We start from the raw sequence: 24,302 nt of genomic DNA, 5'->3' as shown, positions 1-24,302 counted from the left end.
GCGGTTAATTGATTACTCCATTAATTTAGAAAGAGTAGAAGTAATTGCAATGGGACGATAATTGAATGGAACGGATTTGTCACCCTTTTTAGAAACTCGCTGGATATGCGCAAATTTCTAAGCAGAAGGAAAAACACCTTTAGAATAAGAAAGTGAAAAAAAGGCGGCAAAGAACAGAAGTAAGTTCAGGAGCACAGGTTTTGAGAACAAGTGGAGAAATACCATCAGGATCTGGAGCTTTCTTAGCATCAAGTTTCGTCAAAATCCTTCTGACATCCTTTTTATGTAAGACCACAGGAGGCATTGAATGGAGCGTGCTGGGAATGTGGGAGATGTTTTACCAAGATCATTAATAGATGAGTTGGAAGAAAAATGGGATGCTGCCAGGTCAGCTTTATCCTTGGCCAAGTGACAACAGAACCATCTGGTTTTGACAGAGGTGTGAGCAGAGATGGGCTAAAGTTGTGTCCAATAACTTTGGCAAGAGGCCAGAATGCTCGGCTACCATTAGGGCAAGAAGCAAGTTTTCTACTCAGCCTGTTCAAAATCTAGTTTGGACTGATTAGTAACTGCTTTACAATTGTTTCGAGCTTTGGTGTAGGCAGAAAATGAAACTGAAGAATTGGAAACAAGCCAATTATGATATGCAACTTCCTTCTTTTGAACAGCCTTTATACATTTATTGGAAAACCAAGATTTAGATAAAGGACGAGATTTTAAAGTGGAGTGGAATAAAGGATTCCATTCCTACAAGAATAATTTCACTGACGCTATCTGAGCAAACATTGACATCAGGAGTTTTGAAACAGTAATCTGACCAAGAAAAAGAAGAAAAGAAACCTTGCAGGTCATCCCATTTTGCATTCTTGTAATACCAAACAACACGAGGTTGCGAATAGCCATGAGATAAAGGCTCCATTGGAGAAGAGGCAATCATCAACTTGTGATCTGAGGTGCCTAAAGGACCACTCACTTCAACTGTGTACTTAGAAGCATTGTTTGTGAACAAATGATCAAGCGTGTTGGCTGTATGGTTAGGATTGTGCAGTATTCTGGTAGGTAAATGAACAATCTGTGCGAGGTCATTAGTAATTGCAAAAGCCTCAGCATCTCGACCAGTTGGGTCTGTGACTAGAAAACAGAAGCCAGCTGGAGTTGTGAACATTAAAATCACCAAATAAATTTACCTCAGGAAAGTTGGACTGGAAAAAGTCAAGTTACAAAGAGAGGAATCAAAGAGCTCCAAGTGATTAGTGGAGTTGAGAGAACAATAGAGACAACAGATGAACAGCCAGAGAAGATCAAAAAGAGGAGATTCCAAATTAACAAGTCTCTGACCGGGAGTGTCGAAATGGGCAAAAGAAACAAGTTCCACCTTTGAGGCAAAAAAAATCATACAGCGAATAATTTGGGCAGCAGAGATGAGCAGTAGTTTCTGGAAGTGGAAATGTACATCGTTGAGATTAGAACTGAGACCACGTATTTATTATTATTATTAATATTATTATTAGCTATATGGTGCAAGGAAGTCTGAGGTTTGTGCTGCACCAGTCAAAAAGTAAAAATAAAAAAATATAATTTCTGAATTACCCTGAGAGAGAGAGAGAGAGAGAGAGAGAGAGAGAGAGAGAGAGAGAGAGAGAGAGAGAGAGAGAGAGAGAACAAGGGTCAGAAGTAGGAAGGAATCATCAAGAAAGAGAAGAATGATGATATCTAGCTCAGGACCCTGGGTGTGCCAAGCTAGTACTTACCCGGGGTTAAGTATATTTGTGAAATGAACTAGGAAGTGTTTGGGAGGTTTAGATCTTTTTGCAGGTAAGCTTACTCTATTAGTTTCACAATTCATGGTTTATGCAATAGTAAGAAAAAGTACTGCTGTATCAAGTAATGAAATTTTTGGATGTGGCATTCACATGGTAAAAATATACCCAGATACTTGACATAACATGGCCTCGACAGTGCCCCCCCCTTCATACACACTACTCGGACTCCCTCCAGTCACTATCTGGCAGAGTAGAGGTAGCGAGATTATACACTAGCTGATCCGGAAGCCTCCTAGAGAGTTACCAATAGGTTCTGTTCAGTGTACTAACTAGAGGTTGGCCTGCAAACACCGTTTTAGATCTGTACACTTGAAATGTAAGGAAGATTGTATCTCGCCATGATGTCCATCAGAGAAAGCAACAATACTTAGTGTAGCCCTTTTGTAGTTCTAATAAAATGGGGATTACCTTTAAATCACTGCATATCTGCCACTCATACTTCTAATATTGTACATCAAAGAGAATAATCTCCATGTTTATGTATGTTTCTCTGTGGACAGCATGTACAAAAAGTATTGAAGGCAGCATATTTCCATTATGTAATAACACAGCCTTAAGGCTAACGTTATAAGCATCTATAAATAATCTCCATTCTTTGGGATCGTGCCTCATGTTCGTTACTGCCAGTAGACCAGCAGCATTCTTACAAACAGCGAGTCACCTTCTGTTTGATAGAATTTATCATAGTCTTTATTTCGAGTATGAAATGTTGTCACTTTCGCAGAATGATCTAGCAGATTCCACCTTGGATTTCGAGATCCCCGATGAGGTCATTAAGCTCACTTTCTGTGATGTTATGTGGTTTATAAGGATAAAAGTTTGGACAAAATGGTGAATCCTTTGATGTAGATGGCTGCTGTGCTTCATTGTGTATATCAAGTTGATGTTCATCAGTGTCTTCACCTTCATCAGGGTGTACAGAAAAATGGTCAGGTGGTTCCGGAATAGGTAGTACTTCACCTTAGCACAGAACAAATTGCAAATGGTATATATTTGGGTATATCACTATCCACTTTTTCTTCACTGCCACACCTTTTCTAATAGGAGTCACCATCAGAAGTAACAGTCTGTTATATGATTTGTTGGCTCCCTCCATATCATGGGCACTGTGAAAGGCATAAAATGTCACTTTTGATTCACCCACGCTTTGAATTTTGATGAACAGGTAGTGCAGCATATGTGTGGAACACAGTTCTTGTCTTGATCACCTACTTTATACCCAAAGTAATTTTTTATACATGATCTGGATTTGGCACATTATAGCCTTAGTTGCTAATGCGCTAATAAACCCCAAATCAAATCAAATATACCCAAAGTACAAGAAATAGGCCTTTCTATGTGGCTCAAGTTGAGGGATGCTTTCTTGAAGCTGTTGTGACTTCTCTACACATGTAACAGATGGCATCCTGACTGTTCACACAATTACGGGGCATATTAATCTTATACGACACAAATAATGTGCAAAAAGTAGGACTCTCAAGAGAACAACCGTTAACTGAGAACAGATCACCCAGCACCTAGCCAATTCGTGGATAATTGCAACAGAGTTGAAGATGTATTTGAGGTGACAACAACTTATCATGTGATGTTGAGCAAGGCGACAGTTGTTGATCATGTGATAAGAGCATGGTGGTACTGAAACTGCGAGGTTGCGATGTGTTTTTCCCTCAGCCGTAGTTGATAATGTAGAGTAACTTGCTAATGTGAGACCCCAATTGTAATTCGAAAACAAGAGCCAGTCGACAAATTAAAAAAAAATAAATAATAATACTAATTTATCAAAATTTAGGAGCATACTGATGAAATAACAGCTCGTCCAACAAATAGTATACTGAACAAATATATATAAAAATTATATACATAAAATTAGGGGAAGGGAGTCAACAGAGGGTAAAAAATAAGCCACGGTAAAGTGAGAGAATAAATAAGTCAGAAATGAGGATTGGGTACTATTTTAAAATGCACAAACGCACAAGCCTTTGAGATCTTCTTACCATCTTACATTTAGGGCCCATCCCCTCAACAATGATAGGTATGTATACTCCTGTTGTGTGCTTCATGGAGATAGTATGACTTCTTGATGCCATAATTTATTTTATACAATAGAGAATACAACTCTGATTTATTTTAAAATATACATTTTGATATTAAAACCTTATATGTAGTTTTTTTTGTTTTTTTTTTTTATACTAGACACCCATTGGCATACTTTTTGCATAAGTACCTCCTCTCACGTAACAGGCCTACTGAAATTTGCTCATGAAGAGGCAAGATGTCATTCGTAATTCTTGCAGATCTTCCCCCCCCCCCCCCATTTCAAATAAAATATGAGCAGCACACAAATAGACAATCCTCTTGACTGGTTCATAAAACTGCAGCGTGTTTGCAAGTTATTTATCTGATGCCATTTGAATAGGAGTGACTGCCCTCATATCAAGTATATCAAAATAGAATTCAGCCTGTTACTTTTTTTTATGGTCAAACTATTTCAATTCCAATACAGTTAATGTTACAGATTGAAAGGAAACACAAAATTGAGGAATAATGAAACTGATATTAATGTCATTGTTAGTTACATAATTTGGAATACTTTTTACAAGTACATATCTACATTTGCCAAATTTGCATCATAAGAGAGAGTGGAGCATAAAAAGACTATTCTAGAATAGGCTTTTTAGTATGTGATGTTCAATTTGATTTGTTCAGTTTGTTCACTGACAGATTGTTAGTCACTCACTGTCATTGAACAGATTGTCAGAAAGATAGCACCATTTTTTATTCAAATACTAGATAGAATAACTGAATTATCACTTTATTTAGGAGGCTTTGATCATGAGATATTTAATCATCCGACTAGAATATCTTAGAATGACTTGTCCGAAACATTCACAGACACAACTGAAAATAACCACTTTTGGAGGACTGCCATTTACAGTCACTTCTCATAGAACATGGTGTAGTCGAACAACTCAGATGAAATAATGACTCAATGCCATCTTTGATGTTGAGTGAGAATGTGTGTGGAACACACTTGGCTCACTTTCTTCATGTCCAAATGGACTAAACCAAACCAGACCAAATGTGAAAAAGATATTTCTGCCATTTCTCGAATTGTCATCCAGGTCAAATGTTTCATAATTTAGCTTTTTAATGCTTAATTGATGTTTATACTATTTTGGGATGTTAAAAGGCAACTGTCTTTTTTCATTTTCAGTCAAAAAAAGTTCTCTTTAAACTGCCATGGAAGCACGTGAACCCTGTTTCAATGGCTAACTTTCCAATGAAAATAAAATTTAATATTTGCGTATTTCCTCAAGGTAGCTTTTTCCTAGATTGCTGTGTAACAACAAATTAAAACTTGTTGCCCTTACTTAAAAGATGCCATTTTAAGTCCTTCTTGCAATATTTTAACTACTTCTGTGCATTCAAGAATATAAGATCATTCACAGAACTTTTTAATTAATCCTTGTATAAGGTCCGAATCGGGATTATGGATGAGTGTAAATTATTCCTGCCGATATGGGAAACAAGAATCATTGCGAAGTTTGTCTAAGCCACCTAGCAATTTACCAGTGTAATAAATTATCTACCAGGTGTGGTGAAGTTTGAAAGCTTGGGTTAGTTCAAGAAGGGATTGAATGTACATTCGTATTAGCATTGGGTACCATGCGATAAGAAAAGGAAAATTTCTGCAGATGCAGCAGAAGCCTGACTTCCTTGCTTCATTTAACTTTTTGTGTTACTACTAAACTGACCTTTTTTTTATTTATATATCCTCTCCCCTTTTGTTCTCCTAGGGAAAAGCCTTTCTTCGTCTGTATTTCCTGGATGTATTTCTACAGTTTAATTGTGTCAACATAATTAAACTGTAGAAATATGTATTTCCTAGACATAATTAAACTATAGAAGTGTTTGTGGGAAATAAACTATAGAATTTCTTGTTGACTGTCAAGTTTCTTCTGGATTCTCAATAGTTACTGTTGTAAATTATAGTAGTTTCCATAACCATTCTAGTTCGAGATCAGCATAAAAGAAAAAGAAAATTAAAAATAAGGTTGAAATTTGGAAATATAATGAATAGAAGGTACTTCTTTCAGTATAAAGAGTCTTAGATCAGAATGGGAGATAAATTCACTTGTTTATTAAAATCATAAACTTCAGTGTATTGCACTGAAGTTTTAAAGAATAGTAGTAGTCAGTAGGAAATGGTTAATTTTTTTTAGTGATGCTAATTTTTATGTATGTTGTTTCTTTTCATTTAGCTTGGTTCACCAGAAGCAGCAATGTTTAAAGTTGGATTTTTCAAAATGCACCCAGAAATTCCAGACTTAATGTCTGAAAAAGCAAAACAATTCATTTTAAGGTATATTTTAATTTAAAAAAAAAAAAAAATTATCTATTATTGAATGTAATCCTTATTTGCAGGGTCTGATTTTTCGACGTTATCAGTTATGCATTCTTATGCTCTTTGTTTATCTTCTAAAACTGATTTGGTCACTGTTTTAAGGTCAATACTAAAACTCTTATTAGGCTGATTACATACATTTTAAGTAATCAGTGTTTTTATTATTCTGTTTAATTAAGAATAAAACATAGTTTAATTAAAAACAGAACTTTGGTTGAAAGCTACAGTAAAATAGTTACCGTTGATTAATTCCAAGGTCTGCTGTGCATTTCAGGAGCTTTCCTCACTTAAGCCTCCTGAAGTAATTCTTGGAATAAATCACATGTGACTAATTATTCTGCTGTTTGATTAAGAATAATAATCAAGAAAAATGTAGAGTTAGGAAGTAGTTGTATTCTTTGAGCATTGGAAAAATCTTTTAATAATACACACACACATCATAAACATACTACTTCAGATATCCATGTTATTTTTCTTACATTAGATCAAGGAATGCCCTGTAGTCTGAGAGGTATTCCTTAGTCTAAGGTCCTGAGTGTTAAGTTAGTGACAAGTACTCTGGCTCATAAATCAGTCATTTATGAAGTGTATTCAAGTTTATTTAATTGTAAAGTGATTTCATTTTTTTTTTCTTAGTAAGGAATTACCTTACACACACACACACACACACACACACACACACACACACACACACACACACACACACACACACACACACACACACACACACACACACACACAACTAATTTGCTAACCTCTCCCCTTATCACTTGAATTCTGAGCTAAAATGGGCAAAGATGAGTAACCGAAATCCAGACATTGCTTTTTCCTCAGGACATTTAGAAAAAACCCTAACTAATGGCATAGCAGGTGATCCATAAACTAACTCAGTTAAAAGACATGCCAAAAAGCACAACCTTAGCTTCTTTTTATAAACCCCACTGGAGCATAGACAGTTCTAAGAATTTCTTCATTTGAGGAAGGGCTGGATAGACTGTCAGGCCAGAGTCAATGAGAAAAAAAATCCTAATAGAGACAGTGACTTACAAACATTCAGAACACCCATTCTGAGCAACTATAGTTTATAGTGTACATTACAGAAGAAGTAATCTGGAAAGAGGTAAAGGATCAAGGAGTAACAAATGACAAAAGAATAGTAATCTGAAAAGATAAAAGCATTGTTCCTATGAGAAATCTGATTCTCAATTTTTGAAATTGGCCAACAACCATAAAAAGATACAAGAACTGCTCAATGAGGCTGTACGTTCTAAATTCCCTGCTATTGTTTCAAATCCAAGCAAATGGACAGTCGAAGCTTGCAGGAGTCTACCAAAAGACCATTATAGTTAAAAAAAAAATGCAACAACATATATAAACTGTTAAGAGAGGACCATCCTGCCTATTTGAAAAATGGGCTTTCTGGAAACTAGAGGAGGGGGGGAGAGAGAGAGAGAAAGATTCAAAAGTATAATACTGAACATAGTCTCACATATACAAAAGCTACAAAATGAGAATCAGCCAAGCCTAACGAATAAACCTTCCTATATTCAAAAATAGTGTATTTCTGTATAGAAGTACTTCATTCATAACGCAAACCAACTTTTATTGTCTCTCCATAATTTGAGTCATTTTCACTCTGAATCGTGGACATCTACCGAGCATCTCTTGATAACAAAAATAAGAAGTAAAGGTGAGCATCACAATACCCACTTTTGTATAAAACAGAAATCATGACATCTCCTCTTCAGTAAATGATGGATATAGAAGTGAAAGAAAAAACACAGTTCAATCATATATTTTTTTTATTATGTTTATTATTATTATTATTATTAAAAAAAATTGTTCCTGCTTTATGGGATTTTTTGATGCCCCATGATGGGTACTGACACTAGGTGCATAGTGTGGTTGGTTGAGGAACTCTCTTACTATCCTATGGGTGTTCAGGATCATGGCTTTCTGGTGCTCCATGTAAGTGTTCTGTGGTAGGTCTATTGTTGCTAGATTCTTATGGAGGCTGTTTGGCACCATGCTGGTGATTGACACAGTGATCAGGATGATCATTACTTGTCCATATGCCACATATCTTTGACTTCTATTATTATAACTACTAATAGTAGTGGAGTGGAAAATGATGCAAGGAAGTAATGCAAATAAATTGCAATTGCAAAAAAAAAAAAAATATATATATATATATATATATACAACTAATCTCCTGTCTGCTATAATAATATCTTAATTCTTCATTAAATTTATTCAAACAAATGGTTCCACAATACGAATAGTAGTTTGATCCAAAAATCAACTACTCGGGCTTAAAGCAAATTTTTCTATGCAGCCATTCATTTTCAATTTAATTTTATGTCTGCCCTTGTGTGTGGACATAAACTTGTGCGTTGTATGAGAAAGAGTAAAAAAACCCATCACTGAGTTTATGCAATTGATTCAAAGCTTTAAATGTTTCAGTTAAGTGATCTCTCTCTCTCTCTCAAGTGCCTAGTTTCCATGTATTGCAATTTGCAGTACCAAAGCCTTTTGTGGTACTACTCGTTTGTGTTCCTGACTAATCTGGTTGGTCTTCTCTGCACCTGTTGTCCACTGAGATCATCTTTCTTAAAATGAGGCTTCCAGGCCTGTATTAGAAGTGGCACATGATTTAAAAAAAAAAAGCTTCCCATATCACCTGTATTTTCCCCTAATATATTCTCTAGTTCATTCTTAAATTTATTTAAACTACTCACATTTACACCAGGTAGAAGTTTGTTCTTCCAATCATCAGCTATCCACTGGCTGAAGGCAAACTTTTGCACCATCCATCCTTAATTTGAATTTATGCCCCCCTCATGTGTGTAATCTGAGTAAGAAGAATGATTCCATCAGCACTGAGCCTACACAATCCATTCAAAGCCTTAAACACCTGAATCACATTTCCTCACAGGCACCTAGTCTCCAGATATTACAGTTTGCAGAACTGAAGCTTTCCTAGTAAGAGCACCCTTTTTCTCTCATTAATCTTGTTGTTCTTCTCTGCACCTGTTCTAATAGATCCACATCCTTCCTAACACGAGGCTTCCAGACCTGTATGCCTACTCAAGATATGGTCTAACCTTGTCTTATACAATGAGATAATCACTTGTTTATCCCTGCTAGCAAAATTACTGTATATCATTGAGAAAACTTTTTTTTTTTTTTTTTTATGAAAACCCCAAACATGAAAGGTATCAAAACCTATAGTACTTAGTACCATGCATGGGTTGAAGGAGAAGTATGGGGAGAGGGGGATGCCGGAAACTTTGCTCTAGAGACTAAACATGGGTTTCGCCACTTCAAGCCTCCAATAAGCAAAGTGGTGGTATTTCACCGGTTGATGAAAGTCATCTACCACTTTTTGCACCTTGATTACTGTCATTAACTCCTGAAGCTGTGTATCATCTGCAAACTTAGACATTAAGCATGATATGCCTTTGATGTAGCCGAGTGGTCAGGAAGGTGAGTGCAGTGGCATGCACTCTTTGCGTGGTCCGGGGTTCAAACCTGTGACTGCTAAATATGATTAACATTTATATTGATGATTTATTGTAAACTCCACTGACATGGTGGTTGTGATAGATTATAAACAAGAACATTTTTTTTCCCTTTAAATATGGAAACAAACAATAGGCCCTGCACTGAACCATGGGGACCCTCTACTAATAATGTTAGTAGAGGTCCCCATGGTTCATTTATAATCACTCTGTCTTCTCCCACACAATTATCACCTTATCCATAGCAGTTCCATGACCTTACATCCAAACTACTCCAATTAGTACACCTCGCTCTTTAATGTGCAACATTATCAAAAGTTTTTCTGAAATCTTTGTGTGTGTGTGTGTGTGTGTGTGTGTGTGTGTGTGTGTGTGTGTGTGTGTGTGTGTGTGTGTGTGTGTGTGTGTGTGTGTGTGTGTGTGTGTTATGGGGGTTTAACGGTGCATAAGCTGCTGTGGCTATAATGCGCCTAAGTATATGATGTGAAAATTATTCTTTGCATCCAGTTCCTGCATCATAGTATTCAGTCAGATTGGTCAGACAAGATTGCCCATTAAGAAATCCATGCTTCGAGCAGTATAATTACATACCTTCATATGCAGTTATATTACATTGCCATTTCTTCTTTTATCAGCAACTCCAATATTTCTTTGGAACACAAGTCAAGCTTATAGGTCTAAATTACTAATGCAGCCCTTGAACTTCCTCTGTGAAATGGTAATGCATTTTCACATCTACAGTCCACAGGGTCCTCCCTTAAATCCAAGAAGGATCTCATAATTATGGCTTTAGGTTTGCTTACCTACTTTGCTGCCTCCCTCAGTATAATTCCCCATATAAGACCACAGGCACTTTTAATTTTACTGTTATTTAGCTGTCTGTTAGAATTTGATAAATGTCTGGTTGCCCACCCCAAAAACATTCCTTGTTTGAAGGTACGAGTATTTGTAGATGCAAAATACTTATTAAGTTTGTTAGCCACCTGAGCAGGATTGTCATCATCTAAACCAATCATATCTATTGGCCCAATGTGATTCATTCCTCTCCTAGCTTTTGCAATTACTAATGATCTAGCACAGATTGTTCATCTACCTACAAGAATACTGGACAATCCTAATCATACAGCCAATACGCTTGATCTTTTTCTCACAAACAACCCTTCTAAGTACACGGTCGAAGTGAGAGCTCCTTTACGCACTTCAGATCACAACTTGGTGATTGTCTCTTCTCCAATAGAACCTTTATCTCATGGCTATTCCCAACCTCGTGTTGTTTGGCATTACAAGAATGCAAAATGGGATTACCTGCGAGACTTCTTTTCTTCTTTTCCTTGGTCGGATTACTGTTTCAAAACTTCTGATGTCAACGTTTGCTCAGATCGTGTCAGTGAAATTATTCTTGCAGGAATGGAATCCTTTATCCCACACTCCACTTTAAAATCTCGTTCTTTATCTAAACCTTGGTTTTCCAATAAATGTGCTAAGGCTGTTCAAGAGGAGAATGTTGCATATCGTAATTGGCTTGTTTCTAATTATTCAGTTTCATTTTCTGCCTACACCAAAGCTTGCAACAATTGTAAAGCAGTTATTAATCAGTCCAAACTAGAGTTTGAACAAGCTAAGAGTAGAAAACTTGCTTCTTGCCCTAATGGTAGCCAAGCATTCTGGTCTCTTACGCTCCATTCAATGCCTCCTGTGGTCTTCTGTTAAAAGGATGTCAGAAGGATTTTGACGAATCTTGATGCTAAGAAAGCTCCAGGTCCTGATGGCATTTCACCACTTGTTCTCAAAACCTGTGCTCCTGAACTTAGTCTTATTCTTTGCCTTCTTTTTTCACTTTCTTATTCCAAAGGTGTTTTTCCTTCTGCTTGGAAATTTGCTCATATCCAGCCAATTCATAAAAAGGGTGACAAATCCCTCCCATCAAATTATCATCCCATTGCAATTACTTCTACTCTTTCTAAAATAATGGAGAAATCAATTAACCACCAACTCTTAAACTACCTAGAAACCTTCCTTCTGATCAACGATCGCCAGTATGGATTCCGTCAGTGTGGATCCACTGGTGATATTCTTGCTAATGTTACCCATTAATGGACTAATTCAATGGCAAGGTTCGGGGAAACACAAGTAGTTGCTCTTGCCATCTCAAAGGCTTTCGATCGTGTTTGGCATAAAGGTCTTCTAAACAAGCTTCCATCTTATCGTTTGGCAACTGTTTTTAGTAATTGGTTATTCAGTTTTCTCTCTGATCGCTCACTGAGGGTGATGGTAGATGGCTCTCTGTCTTCTAACTTCTCCACTAATGCCGGTGTCCCCCAAGGTTCAGTTCTTCCCTCACTCTTTTCCTCTTGTATATTAATGACCTTCTTCCATTGACTGGAAATCCTATCCATAGTTTTGCCGATGATAGCACATTGCATTCCACTTTCCATTTTGAGAAACCTTGTCCTGCTCAATCATCTTCAACTTCTCGAAAATCTGCTACCAATTCCTTAAATGCCGATCTTCAGGTAATTGTCCAGTGGGGCAAAGACAACTTAGTTGATTTCAACCCTTCTAAAAATCAGTCTTATCTTATATCTCCCAAAAAGAATTCTTCTGCTCCTATGCTTATCTTTAGTGACACTCCGATTTCTAGGCAAAATCATATATCTCTTTTGGGGATTACCCTTACTTCTAATCGCTCTTGGCACAACACATTACAAATATTGCTTCTTCTGCCTCTAAAAAACTTGGTTTTCTCTTTCGCTCTTGACATTACTTTTCTTCCAAACAGCTGCTCACTCTGTATAAATTGCCCATCCGCCCTGCTATGGAATATTGTTCCCACATTTGGGGTGGTGCCCCCAAAACCTCTCTCAGGCTTCTAGATTCCATTCAGAAGAGGGTAGTTAGGTTAATTAATGATTCATCTCTAACAGAGTCTCTCCACTCGCTGTCTCATAGACGTACTGTTTCTGCTGCATGCCTCTGCTACAGATACTTCCATGGGCACTGTTCTTCTGAATTGGCTTCTATAATTCCCGCTCTCTCTTTAAAAACAGTCCGAACACATGCCGCCACCAGCCAACATCCATTTACTGTCCAACTTCAAACTCAAAGAACCAACTTTTCATGTTCCTCGTTTATTCATTCAACTGTCGTTTTTTTGGAACAACGTCCCTTCATACGTATTTCCTGAAAATTACAGTCTACAGAAGTTCAAGTCCAATGTCAACAAATATCTTCTTTCGTCTTCTCAATCTCCTTTTAGTAATTATAGACCTGTGAGTTTAACTTCTGTTCCAGGAAAATTAATGGAGGCACTGGTTAAAGAAGCACTGCAGGATCATTTAGACAAGACTTCAGTTATAGCTCGGACACAGCATGGTTTTGTTAAGGGGAAGTCTTGCCTGACCAATTTGATTGGATACTATGCTGCAGTCACAAAGGAACTGGATGCAGGGAATAACTTTGATATTATATACTTGGATCTTAGAAAGGCTTTTGATACTGTTGCACATGGAAGACTGCTGCACAAATTGGAGCAGTGTGACATTGGAGGCAAATTGCTGCTGTGCATAAAGGGGTGGCTGAGGGGGAGAAGACAGAGAGTGGTAATCAATGGACACTGCTCGTTGTGGACTAATGTTATTAGTGGAGTCCCTCAGGGCTCAGTGTTGGGTCCATTGTTGTTTTCTGTATTTATAAATGATATTGATGATGGTATATCAAGCTTAATGTCGAAGTTTGCAGACAATACAAAGGTAGGCAGGGTTGTCAAGGACACTACTGACACTATGCTGCTGCAACAGGATCTGGAAAGGTTGAGCAGATGGGCTGAGAGGTGGCAAATGAAGTTTAACATTGACAAATGTAAAGTACTACACATGGGAAACAGCAACCCCAGAGCAACGTATCAACTCCGTGGTACTACACTGACAGTGGTAGAGAATGAAAGGGATCTGAGGGTGGTTGTGCAGGCAGATATGAAGTTCTCTGAGCAGTTCAGATGGGCTGCAGAAGTAGCTCATGGTGTATTGTCAATGATATATAGGAATTTTTCTAGCAGGGATAAGGAGGTGATTATTCCCTTATATAAGGCAATGGTCAGGCCACACCTAGAGTACTGTATACAGGTCTGGAGGCCTCATTTCAAGAAGGTTGTAGAGCTGCTGGAACGAGTACAGAGAAGGCAACAAGATTAGTGAATGGAACAAAGGGGTGCTTTTACGAAGAAAGGCTTAAGCTTTGTAAATTACAGTGTCTGGAGACTAGGCACCAGCAAGGTGATCTTATAGAGGTATATAAAGCCTTGAATGGTTTGAGCATGCTCAATGCTGATGGGATTCTTCCTCTCGCTCAGAATAATCACCTGAGAGGGCATAAATTCAAATTGAGGAAAGACAGATGTAAGATGGACGTGCGGAAATTTGCCTTTAGCCAGCGGGTGGTTGGTGGTGGAACAGACTTCCATCCCTTGTCGTGGAAGTTGATAGCCTACATAAGTTTAAGGCTCAGCTGGACAGGTATTTCGAACGAACAGAGGGGTAAAGTGGAAGTGGGGTTTTTTTTTTTTTTTTTGGCTCATTCTGCATAAGCTTGCTTTCTTGCATCAAATGCCTCTACTAATGCTATTACTGAACTATGCAACCATCATTCAAAGCCAGTCGACCCATCCTAATTGGTTAATATTTAATGATCCGCAACTCATGACCTTTTATAGAAACAAACCCAAGTAACTATGCCTGCAGGTATTAGGTTAATGGAACTAGCAGAAAACTGGAAAATTACAACTTTGAGTTGTATATTCCACAAAGACCATGACAGACCATGGAGAGATCACGTTTCTCCATGGTCTGTCATGCCATGTTGTGACAATTATTTCCATCAATGGGGAAAACACTCTTTGATGGGTATTAACATCCAGGAGCTGCACATTGCACATTTACAATGTTATCCTGACTTCGCTAAAATATATACTGATGGATTGAAGTCCAAGAGTGGATCAGGTACAGCAGTGGATTCCATGACACTGGAATATCATTTCTGTATCACTTCTGACAGAATGCAGTAGTTACACCACTGAATTATATGCCATAAAGCTTGCTGTGGAAAACATTTTCCATCTCTCAAGCGAAAAAAGCATAATCTACACAAACTCGCAAAGTGCCCTATTAGCAATGCAAAAGATTTCCTCACCTGCTCATCCATTACTACAGCTCATCAGATTAGAGTTGATTTGTCTCCGAGATCATCAGCAAAAGGTTTTCTGCTGGATCCCAGGCCATACTGGAATACGAGGAAATGAAATTGCAGATGATGCTACCGAGCATCCATCCAGCACATTGCCAATCAATTTTCTGGTCGCGTTCAATTATTACAAAATGCATATATGAAATATATGTAAGGAACGATGGACACTACAGTGGCAAACGCATATTCATAACAAACTCCTTGAAATTAAACCTGTACCGCAATTATATGCCTCTAGTTTCCGTACAAACGGACAAGAAGAGTTTGTCCTGGCCAGAGCCTGAATAGGCCACACTCATATGACCCATCTATTCCTGTTATCCTCCACAGTGTTCACATTGCCACAGACCACTCACAATAAAACCCATACTCCTGGAATGCACCTAGTATAACAATTCTAAATTCATTCACTTCTCTCTCTCAAACTTACAGGAATTGTCACTTAGCCATATCATAGGTGAAAATTCAAACCTTACAGAATGTTTCTTCTTTCTGAAACGAATAGGTTTATATAACAGTTTCTAACTGCTTCCATAGAAGCCAATAAAATTAGTATTAGCTACTATGATAGGTGCAATATGGCCTAAGTAGCCTATGCACCAGAAAAATTCAAGCACAACAACAACATCTACTCTTAGCCTGTTCAAAATCTAGTTTGGACTGATTAATAACTGCTTTACAATTGTTGCGAGCTTTGGTGTAGGCAGAAAATGAAACAGAAAAATTGGAAACAAGCCAATTACAATATGCAACATATTCTTCTCTTGAGCAGCCTTAGCACATTTATTGGAAAACCAAGTGGAGTGTGGGAAAAAAGGATTCCATTCCTACAAGAATAATTTCACTGACACAATCTGAGCAAACGTTTACATCAGAAGTTTTGAAACAGTAAACTGACCAAAGAAAAGAAATTGTACAGGTCATCCCATTTTGCATTCTTGCAATTACAAACAACACGAAGTTGGGAATAGCGATGAGATAAAGGCTCCATGCTCCAGTTGCTTTAAGCATTAGATGTGGGGCATTCTTCGAAAACTGACATTTGTAAAAAGTTCGGAATCGCTAACTCTACATAGTCGGCAATCATAAAGAATAGAGACCGACTTACTGTAATGTTTTAGCTGGATAGGAAACAGATGAGAACGACCAAATACGAAGATTTGGAGGCTGCATTTGCCTGTTTGTTTCAAACAAGCTAGTCTCAGAATGCTCTAATATCGGGGGCCTCTATTAATGGAAAAAGCAGATGTGTTTGCAATTCAAATGGGGATTGAATTCACTGCGAATCCAGGCTGGATGGAACGTTTCAAGAAAAGAAACGGCATCATTTTTAAATATGTTTATGGTGAAGCAAATCAAATTTCACTGAGTATGACATCGGATTTGCTACAATCTACTTTGCCCACAGTGCTTGAAGAATATAGTGCGAGAGATGTCTTTAACCCTGACGAAACAAGGTTGTTCTATCTCTGCTTACCTGCCTATTATATGCGTCTAATTTCCCAATAAAACAATCTAACTTGCCAATAAATAAAAATCATTTAAGGGACAGCAGTGTTCTGACAGCAAAAAAGTCCCAAGAGAGGATAACGGTAATGGTGGCTTGCAATTCGGATGGATCTGAAAAGTTGCCCTTATTCGTTATCGGGAAGAACACGAATCCACGCTGTTTTAAAAATGAAAAAAAAAATCCCAGTTGAGCACATGGCAAACAAGAAGCCGTGGATGACCACAACAACATTTACTGATTGACTTTTGAATTTAGATAAGTGTTTTTTATGCGAAAAGTTGCCATGATTGTTGATAATTATGCAGCTCATTCTGAAGTGAGATTAAAAGCTATAAAGTTTATATTTATGCCCCCAAACACCACGAGCATTTTACAGCCTTGTGATCAAAGTATAATACAGAATTTAAAATTTTATTATCAAAAACAATTGCTAAGAAAATATTTGGCCACAATTGAATCAAAAGAAGATTTCTCTGCCAACTTATTGCATATGTTGCTCACTGCTTGGAATCTTGTAATACCAAAGAGTATCAAATTGTTTTCGTCATGCGGGATTTTCCAAAATGATGAATTTGATACCTACTTGAGAGTCGCATGACAATCAAGAAGCTGAACCAACATTCAGTGAAATGTTTTGGCATGTTTCATCTCTTTTAGAAAGTTTGGTATTTTTGGATGAATTTGTCGCAGTTGATGATGCTAATTTGTGTACAGCACCGAATTTTACAGATAATTATATTTTTGACATCGTACGGCCTACGGAAGTGGATCCTGTGGGTGAAGATAGTGATGATAATATAGACAATGACATCGATTTGTATTTGTTAGTTCCTGTTCCTATAACATCAGAAATGCGAAAATTGATAAAAATATGCACAGATATTTAGATGTACATACGAGTGGTGAAATGAATGGACGATATTGAACAATTTGTAGATAAAAAGATGATAAATAACATGGTGCAAAAAAAAAAGTATTAGATTTTTTTTACAAAAAATAATTAACTTTTCTTTTAATTTTTACATATTGTATGTGTTTTTTTATCTGATGAAGTCAATGAAAATGTTAAGTGTTAATAAATTGTGTTTGTAAAATGCCCCTCGTGTAGTGTTATATAGTGCACAAAATGTTAACTTATTTAGACTTTCTATCTTAACTCTTTTGATTATTACATCATCAAAAACTTTTTTTTTTTTTTTTTTTGTTTACTTCTTTTAACGTGAAATTATTTTAACACGAAAAAATATTTCTGTCCCCATGGTTTCATGTTAAACGATTTCCACTGTATATTCAGAATGGCATTTGAAAGATACTTATTATTATTATTATTTTATTATTATTATTAGCCATATGGTGCAAGAAAGCCTGAGGCTTATGCTGCACCAGCCAAAAAAAATTCCCAAGTACCCAAGTCCCAAATTCCCAAGAGAGAGAGAGAGAGAGAGAGAGAGAGAGAGAGAGAGAGAGAGAGAGAGAGAGAGAGTCAGAATTAATTAGAAAGGAATCACCAAGAAAGAGAAGAATGATGATATCCAGCTCAGGACCCTGGTTGTGCCAAGCCCATACTCACCAGATGTACTTGAAATGATCATGAAGTGTATACATATTTTTTCTCTTTTGACCCCCCCAATAAAAAATGTATATGTAAATATGCACTTCAAAAAGAGGATAAAATTTATTTCCCATTACTGCTTGTACAGGCAACTCTCGTTTTATAGATGAGTTCTTTTAAGATGTTGTTCTTTTTATGCTTTGTTTGTTATATGTATCTTGCATTATTGAGCTTTTACAATATATATCATATATGTTAACAGCCATTTTAAAGCATTAAAACCATATACTAAACATTGAATGGTCTATACAATATGTTTTATAATAATGTATATATGGGTTATAGTTTATCGTATACAATATGTAACATAAAATAAAATAAGAAAAGAATGAAAAAACAAGATATACTTTTTAATTTTAATTAAAAACAAAGAGTTACAAAATAGAAATAAAGAAAATGAGTATTAACATAATATATGTACTGTACATACATATGTATTCAAATTTTACTCGTTAATATCTTCATCAGAGTTCAATGTTTTCCACATAAGTGACACAGATGTGTGTTCGCAGTGCTGCTGTTATCCATTTCAAGTATCTTTGCGACTGGAAGAGAAAGGGATGATGAAGCTTCCATTTTCCCAGACCCTAAGTGAACCAATGGTTGACTGTCTGAGATAACCTAGGCAAAGCAAGCGATGATCATATTATATTATAATAAGGGGGAAATCACCGATTTCTTTCCCACAAGAAAACATTCTAACACAGCGTGACATGTAAACTAACATTTTTTTTACTGGCTAGATTTGTTTTTATTAACCAAGAACAGTTCAGTATAATTATCATATAATAATTTTCTGATAATTATTGCAATAAATAATTTTTTAAAAGTTTATTTATTTAAATCTTACAATTATGTTTACTATACATTTGGCATTTCATTTTATAAGTATCTATTGGCGACTTTAAGAAAGTTTGAACGAATTGTGACATTGGTTATAGCGAATGTTCGTAAACCGAGAGTTGCCTATAATCTTATTTTTGTCAGGTTTTGTTGAAACTCATTATTAACAAAAAAAAAAAAAAAAAAATTATAAAACACAATACATTGGCTCAAACAATCCATAAATTATCAATTATTCTTCTTCAATAAAGAATGAGCCAATATATTGTGTTTTATTCAACAAAATAGATTTCAACAAAAGGGTACACAGAAACCTGGGAAGTTTATCTATAATGGGAGGTAATGTTTGTAACTCTGTTAAAGATAGTACTGTATCTGTACTCAGACCAATTTGACTTAAAAAATCTAACTTGACGGTTTCATTTTTAACTTTCTCAAAGAAATAGTGGACAGTCAAATTAAAGTATTTTATATTGCTTAATTTTAATGTTTTCTTACACTTCCATCTTTTTATATACATATTTCTGCTTTGCATCAATAAACAGTATTGAACAGCTGCATTCTTGTTCCTTCGGTTGTTGTTGGTACTTAAGTTGGGTCCCAAAGCAATCAAAATAAGTAGCGTGCACTCTTTATGGTTGTTTGTTTTTTCTTTTCTCTTTTTTGAAGACCATCATCATCATCAGCCATTTTCAATCCACTGCAGGATGAAGGCCTCTCCAGCAACTTTCCAGTTCCTTCTGTTTTGAGCACTGGCCATCCATTTACTACCCAAAAACTCTTGAATTTCATATATCTATCTCTGCCTTTGTCTTCCAGGTTTTCTTCTAGCTCCTCTTGGTTACCATTCTGTTATTTTCTTAGTCCATCTGTCATCATGTCTTCGAGCTATGTGTCCTTCCCAAGACCATTTTAGTTCTTTAGTTTTGATAAGAATGTCCTTTACTTGAGTTTGCTGCCTAATCCATGTGTTTCTCTTCTTATCTAACAGTCTGATTCCCAATATAATTTGTTCCATTCTTCGCTGTGTAGTTCTCAGCTTTTCTTCCATTCTTTTGGTGAGTGCCCAAGTTTCACTTCCATAAGTCGTGGTGGGGAGTATACATTGATTCATTATTTTACGTTTCAGACAAACTGGGATATTGCTCTTCAGTATGCGACTATATTTCCTGAATGCTATCCATCCAAAATTTATTCTTCTCTTGACTTCCAGCCATTTATCATTATTACTGATAATAACTTGTCCCAGATAAGTATATGACTCCACCTTTTCAATTACTGCTCCTTCAATCATTATTTCCCTTTCCGTGGCATACTTGTTCATCATTACTTTTGTTTTAGCCATATTCATCTTTAGTCCAAAATCCTTACTAACTGTGATTAACTGATTAAGATTTTCCTCTAATTCTTTGGATCGTGGCTTATGACCACAATGTCATCTGCAAATCGTAAATGGTTTAGGTACTCTCCGTTCACATTGACTCCTTTCTGTGACCAGTCTAATCTTCTGAAAGCTTCATCAAGGGCAGCAGTAAACAGCTTCGGAGATATTGTGTCTCCTTGTCGAACTCCTTTCTCGATTTTAAATTTGCTACTGTCTTTGTCTAGTCTAATAAAGGAGGTAGCACTCTCATATATTTTCTTCAAAATCGTAATATATGGGGTATCTATGCCTTGTCTTTCCAGTGCCCGAAACATTGCCTTATGCTGTATGGAGTCAAATGCCTTTTCATAATCCACAAATGCCAGGCATAATGGTGTTTTATATTCATTTGCTTTCTCCATTAGCTGTGATATTACATGAAGGTGATCCATAGTAGAGAATCCTGTCCTAAAGCCAGCTTGCTCTTTCGGTTGATTCTCATCAAGTATTCTTTCTAATCTGTTAGTAATGACCCTTGTGAACAATTTGTAGATGTGGGATAACAAGCTAATTGGTCTATAATTTCCAATTTCTGATTTATCTCCTTTCTTATGCAGCAAAACTATGATTGCATTATTCCACTGTTTAGGCATCACATCTTTTCTAATGCACTTTGTGAAGAGCCTTGCCAGTTTTTGTGTTATGTCTTTTCCTCCCAATTTTAACAACTGTACAGTAACTTCATCTTCCCCCGGGGCTTTCTGATTCTTCATTTTCTTCAATGCATGTTCTACCTCATCAGGAAGAATATCGGGTATGTCGTATGTATTGCTACTTTGCAATCCATCTTCCCCACTGCTGGCATCATTCCCCTGCTCCTTGTATAATTCTCTATAGTAGTCTTCTGCTATTTGAATTATGCCTTCTCTGCTGTTTATAAGTACACCATCGCTATTCTTCAGTTTCAGTATCATTTGTCTTTCTGTATTACCTCATGGCTGCTGATTTAAATCCTTTGTTTTCCCTTAATGCTTGTTCTACTTTTCTTGTGTTAAATCTTCTTATGTCCTCTTTGAGTCTCTTTCTAATGGCTTTGCATAACTCAGTATACTCAATTTTCTCCCTGTCAGTGTTTTTCTTGCTCTTCATTTGTCGTCTTCGGTTCATCATGACAAGTGTTTCTTGACTAATTTTTTCTTCTTTGGATTTCTGTTTCCCTATAGGTTTCTTGGGCTTTATCACTTTCAGAAAGTTGTAATATTCCTCGTCGATATCTTGGTCCTGAGCAGTCTGCAGAAGCTCAAACTTGTTCTTAAGTTCCAGTACATACTGCTTTTTCTCCCTCTCTGTTATCTCAAAGTCCTTTGTATTATTTACTCGAGTCAGTTTTTTCCTTTCCTTTCCTACATCTATATCAAGTGTACATCTTACCATTCTGTGATCACTTCCAACATTTACCTTATTCAGGACGGTAACATCATTCACAATATATCTTCTGTTAGTGAGGATGAAGTCGATTTCATTAGTTGTTAATCCATTTGGACTCTTCCATGTCCACTTTCTGTTCACCCTTTTCTTGAAAAAAGTGTTCATTACTGACAGTCCTTGAGATTCTGCAAATTCCACAAGTCTTTCACCTCTTTTATTTCTTTCACCAATTCCAAAATTTCCTATAGTTCCTCTATCTGCGCTGTTTTGCCTTTTTCCAACCTTAGCATTGAAGTCCCCCATAATAATAGTGTAGTGGGTTTTCTGCTCATCTAGAAGACTCTCAATTTCGGTGTACATTTCTTCAACCTCTTCATCATCATGGCTCGATGTTGGTGCATAAATCATTATAATCTTTAGCTTGTACCTCTTAGAAATCTTGAGTATTAGTCTGGACACCCTTGGTGATGTACTTTTGAATTCCAAAATGTTGTTTTTAAAATCTTTATGGACCAGAAACCCAACTCCACCTTCACTCCTTTCACTGTTTCCATTGGTGTACAGCAGATTTCCACTTGATAAACTTATAAATGATTCATTTCTTCTTCTTGTTTCAGCCAAACTGATGATATTCCAATTCACATTTTCTAATTCCTTTTCCAGCTCTAATATCCTGTCTTCACTGATGAGTGATCGTACGTTATAACAGGCCAAGTTCAGTTTCCGTGCATGGCAGCCTGGTCGTTTGAAGACCAACCTATCCTAAATTCAGTTTCTTGTTATGTTTGCATGACTTTTCTGCAATTTTGCATAGCACCAATGTTTGATTCTGGCATCCTCTGTCTTTGACCTAAAACCTTAACTGTTCTTCTCAAAGTTGCATTCAAAACCAATGTTTAACACCCTCACCCCTTCTCTTTAATAATACTTACTTAGATTTTAACATGTTCTTTGCTTCTGGTGCATATAAACATCAAATAGCACTACAAATAATGTTCCTTATGCATATATAAGCATTCAAAAAGCACCAACATGCTATTAAAATACATGATTCTGTTGGAACGCTCAACTCTGGGCTATTGGTAGCAACACTTGGCTTTTGTTCATAGCTCACTGCCTGTTTTATTTCAGTTGTTTTCCTCTTGTTTTTAGGTTAGTTTATGTGAAAGTAGTAGTAGAGTCATGAGGTGTAAGAAAGCCAGCTTATTTTAGCATCAGCCAAAAAAAAAAAAAAAAAAAATTCAAGACATCCATTCCCTCTAAACATTTGTCCAGTTCCTCCTTCAATTTATTTAAGCTATCAATTTCCAAAAGGACATATGGAAGTTCGTTCCAGCAATCAACCACCTGCTGACTGCAGGCAAATTTCCTCACATCTAGTTTACAATTCTCTTTCCTCAATTTAAATTTATACTCACTCAGGTTGGTTCAGAATCTGAGCAAGCAAATTCTGATGGCGTGCTCAACTCTTGAATGGGTTGAGCACGCCATCAGAATTCAGCGTGCTTAACCCATTCAAGGCCTTATGTACCTCAATTAGATCACCTTGCAAGTGCCTAGTCTCCAGCTGCTGCAATTTGCAGAACTGAAGCCTTTTGTGGTAAGAGGATCCCTTCTTTCCCCTCACCAATCTTGTTGCCCTTCTTCGTACACACTCAAGCAACACTGCATCTTTCCTAAAATCAGGCCTCCAGACCTGTATGCAGTACTCAAGGCGTGGCCTGACCATTGCCTTATACAAAGGGATAATCACCTCCTTTTCTCTACTAGTAAAATTCCTGTTTATCATGACAATACCACATGACCTGCTCCGGAATTTGTCTGCATTGCTCAGAAAACTTCATATCTGACTGCACAATTACTCCCAGGTCTTTTTTGTTTTCTACCACCCTAAGTGTAGTACCGCACAGTTGATACATTTTTCTGGGTTACATCTACCCATATGCAGTACTTTGCACTTGTCGATATTAAATTTCAGTTGCTACTTCTCAGCCCATTGGCCCAACATTTCTAAATCCTGTTGCAGTTGCAATTACTCTCATTAACAACCCTTCCAACCTTAGTATCATCTGCATACTTAAGCCTGATATGCCTTCATCAATATCATTATTAAATATACAAAACAACAGCGGGCCCTACACCTTACCCATGGGGACTCCACTATTAACATTAGTCCACGAAGAGCAGTGTCCATTGATTACCACTTTCTGTTGTCTCACACTCAACCACCCTTTTATCCATTGTAGCAACTTTCCCTTAATATCATTAGCATTAGCATTAGCATTAGTAGAGGCATTTGATGCAAGAAAGCAAGCTTATGCAGCATCAGCCAAAAAAAAAAAAAAAAAAAAAAAAAAAAAAGTAACATAAATAAATAAAAATAACCACTTCCACTTCACCCCTCTGTTCATTCGAAATACCTGTCCAGCTGAGCCTTAAACTTATTTAGGCTATCAACTTCCACGACAAGGGATGGAAGTCTGTTCCACCCACCAACCACCCGCTGGCTAAAGGCAAATTTCCGCACATCTATCCTACATCTGTCTTTCCTCAATTTGA

The 24,302-nt window shown here is 36.8% G+C and overlaps 1 protein-coding gene across 6 annotated transcripts in view; it reads left to right on the top strand.

The window, feature by feature from the left end:
- The window catches only part of Ask1 (apoptotic signal-regulating kinase 1), an 843,483-nt gene that overhangs the window by 462,431 nt on the left and 356,750 nt on the right, over nucleotides 1-24,302 (top strand). For all 6 annotated transcript variants that reach the window (XM_090379009.1, XM_090379010.1, XM_090379014.1 and 3 more), the window contains one exon: nucleotides 6,086-6,186. In XM_090379009.1, the coding sequence (XP_090235135.1) occupies nucleotides 6,086-6,186 (101 nt within the window). The remainder of the gene's footprint in view (nucleotides 1-6,085; nucleotides 6,187-24,302) is intronic.

This window comes from Mastigoproctus giganteus, chromosome 8 (assembly GCF_048544385.1).
Source record: "Mastigoproctus giganteus isolate SK-2022 chromosome 8, ASM4854438v1, whole genome shotgun sequence".
Classification (NCBI taxonomy): Eukaryota; Metazoa; Arthropoda; class Arachnida; order Uropygi; family Thelyphonidae; genus Mastigoproctus; species Mastigoproctus giganteus.
This window is presented reverse-complemented; position numbering and strand designations above follow the sequence as displayed.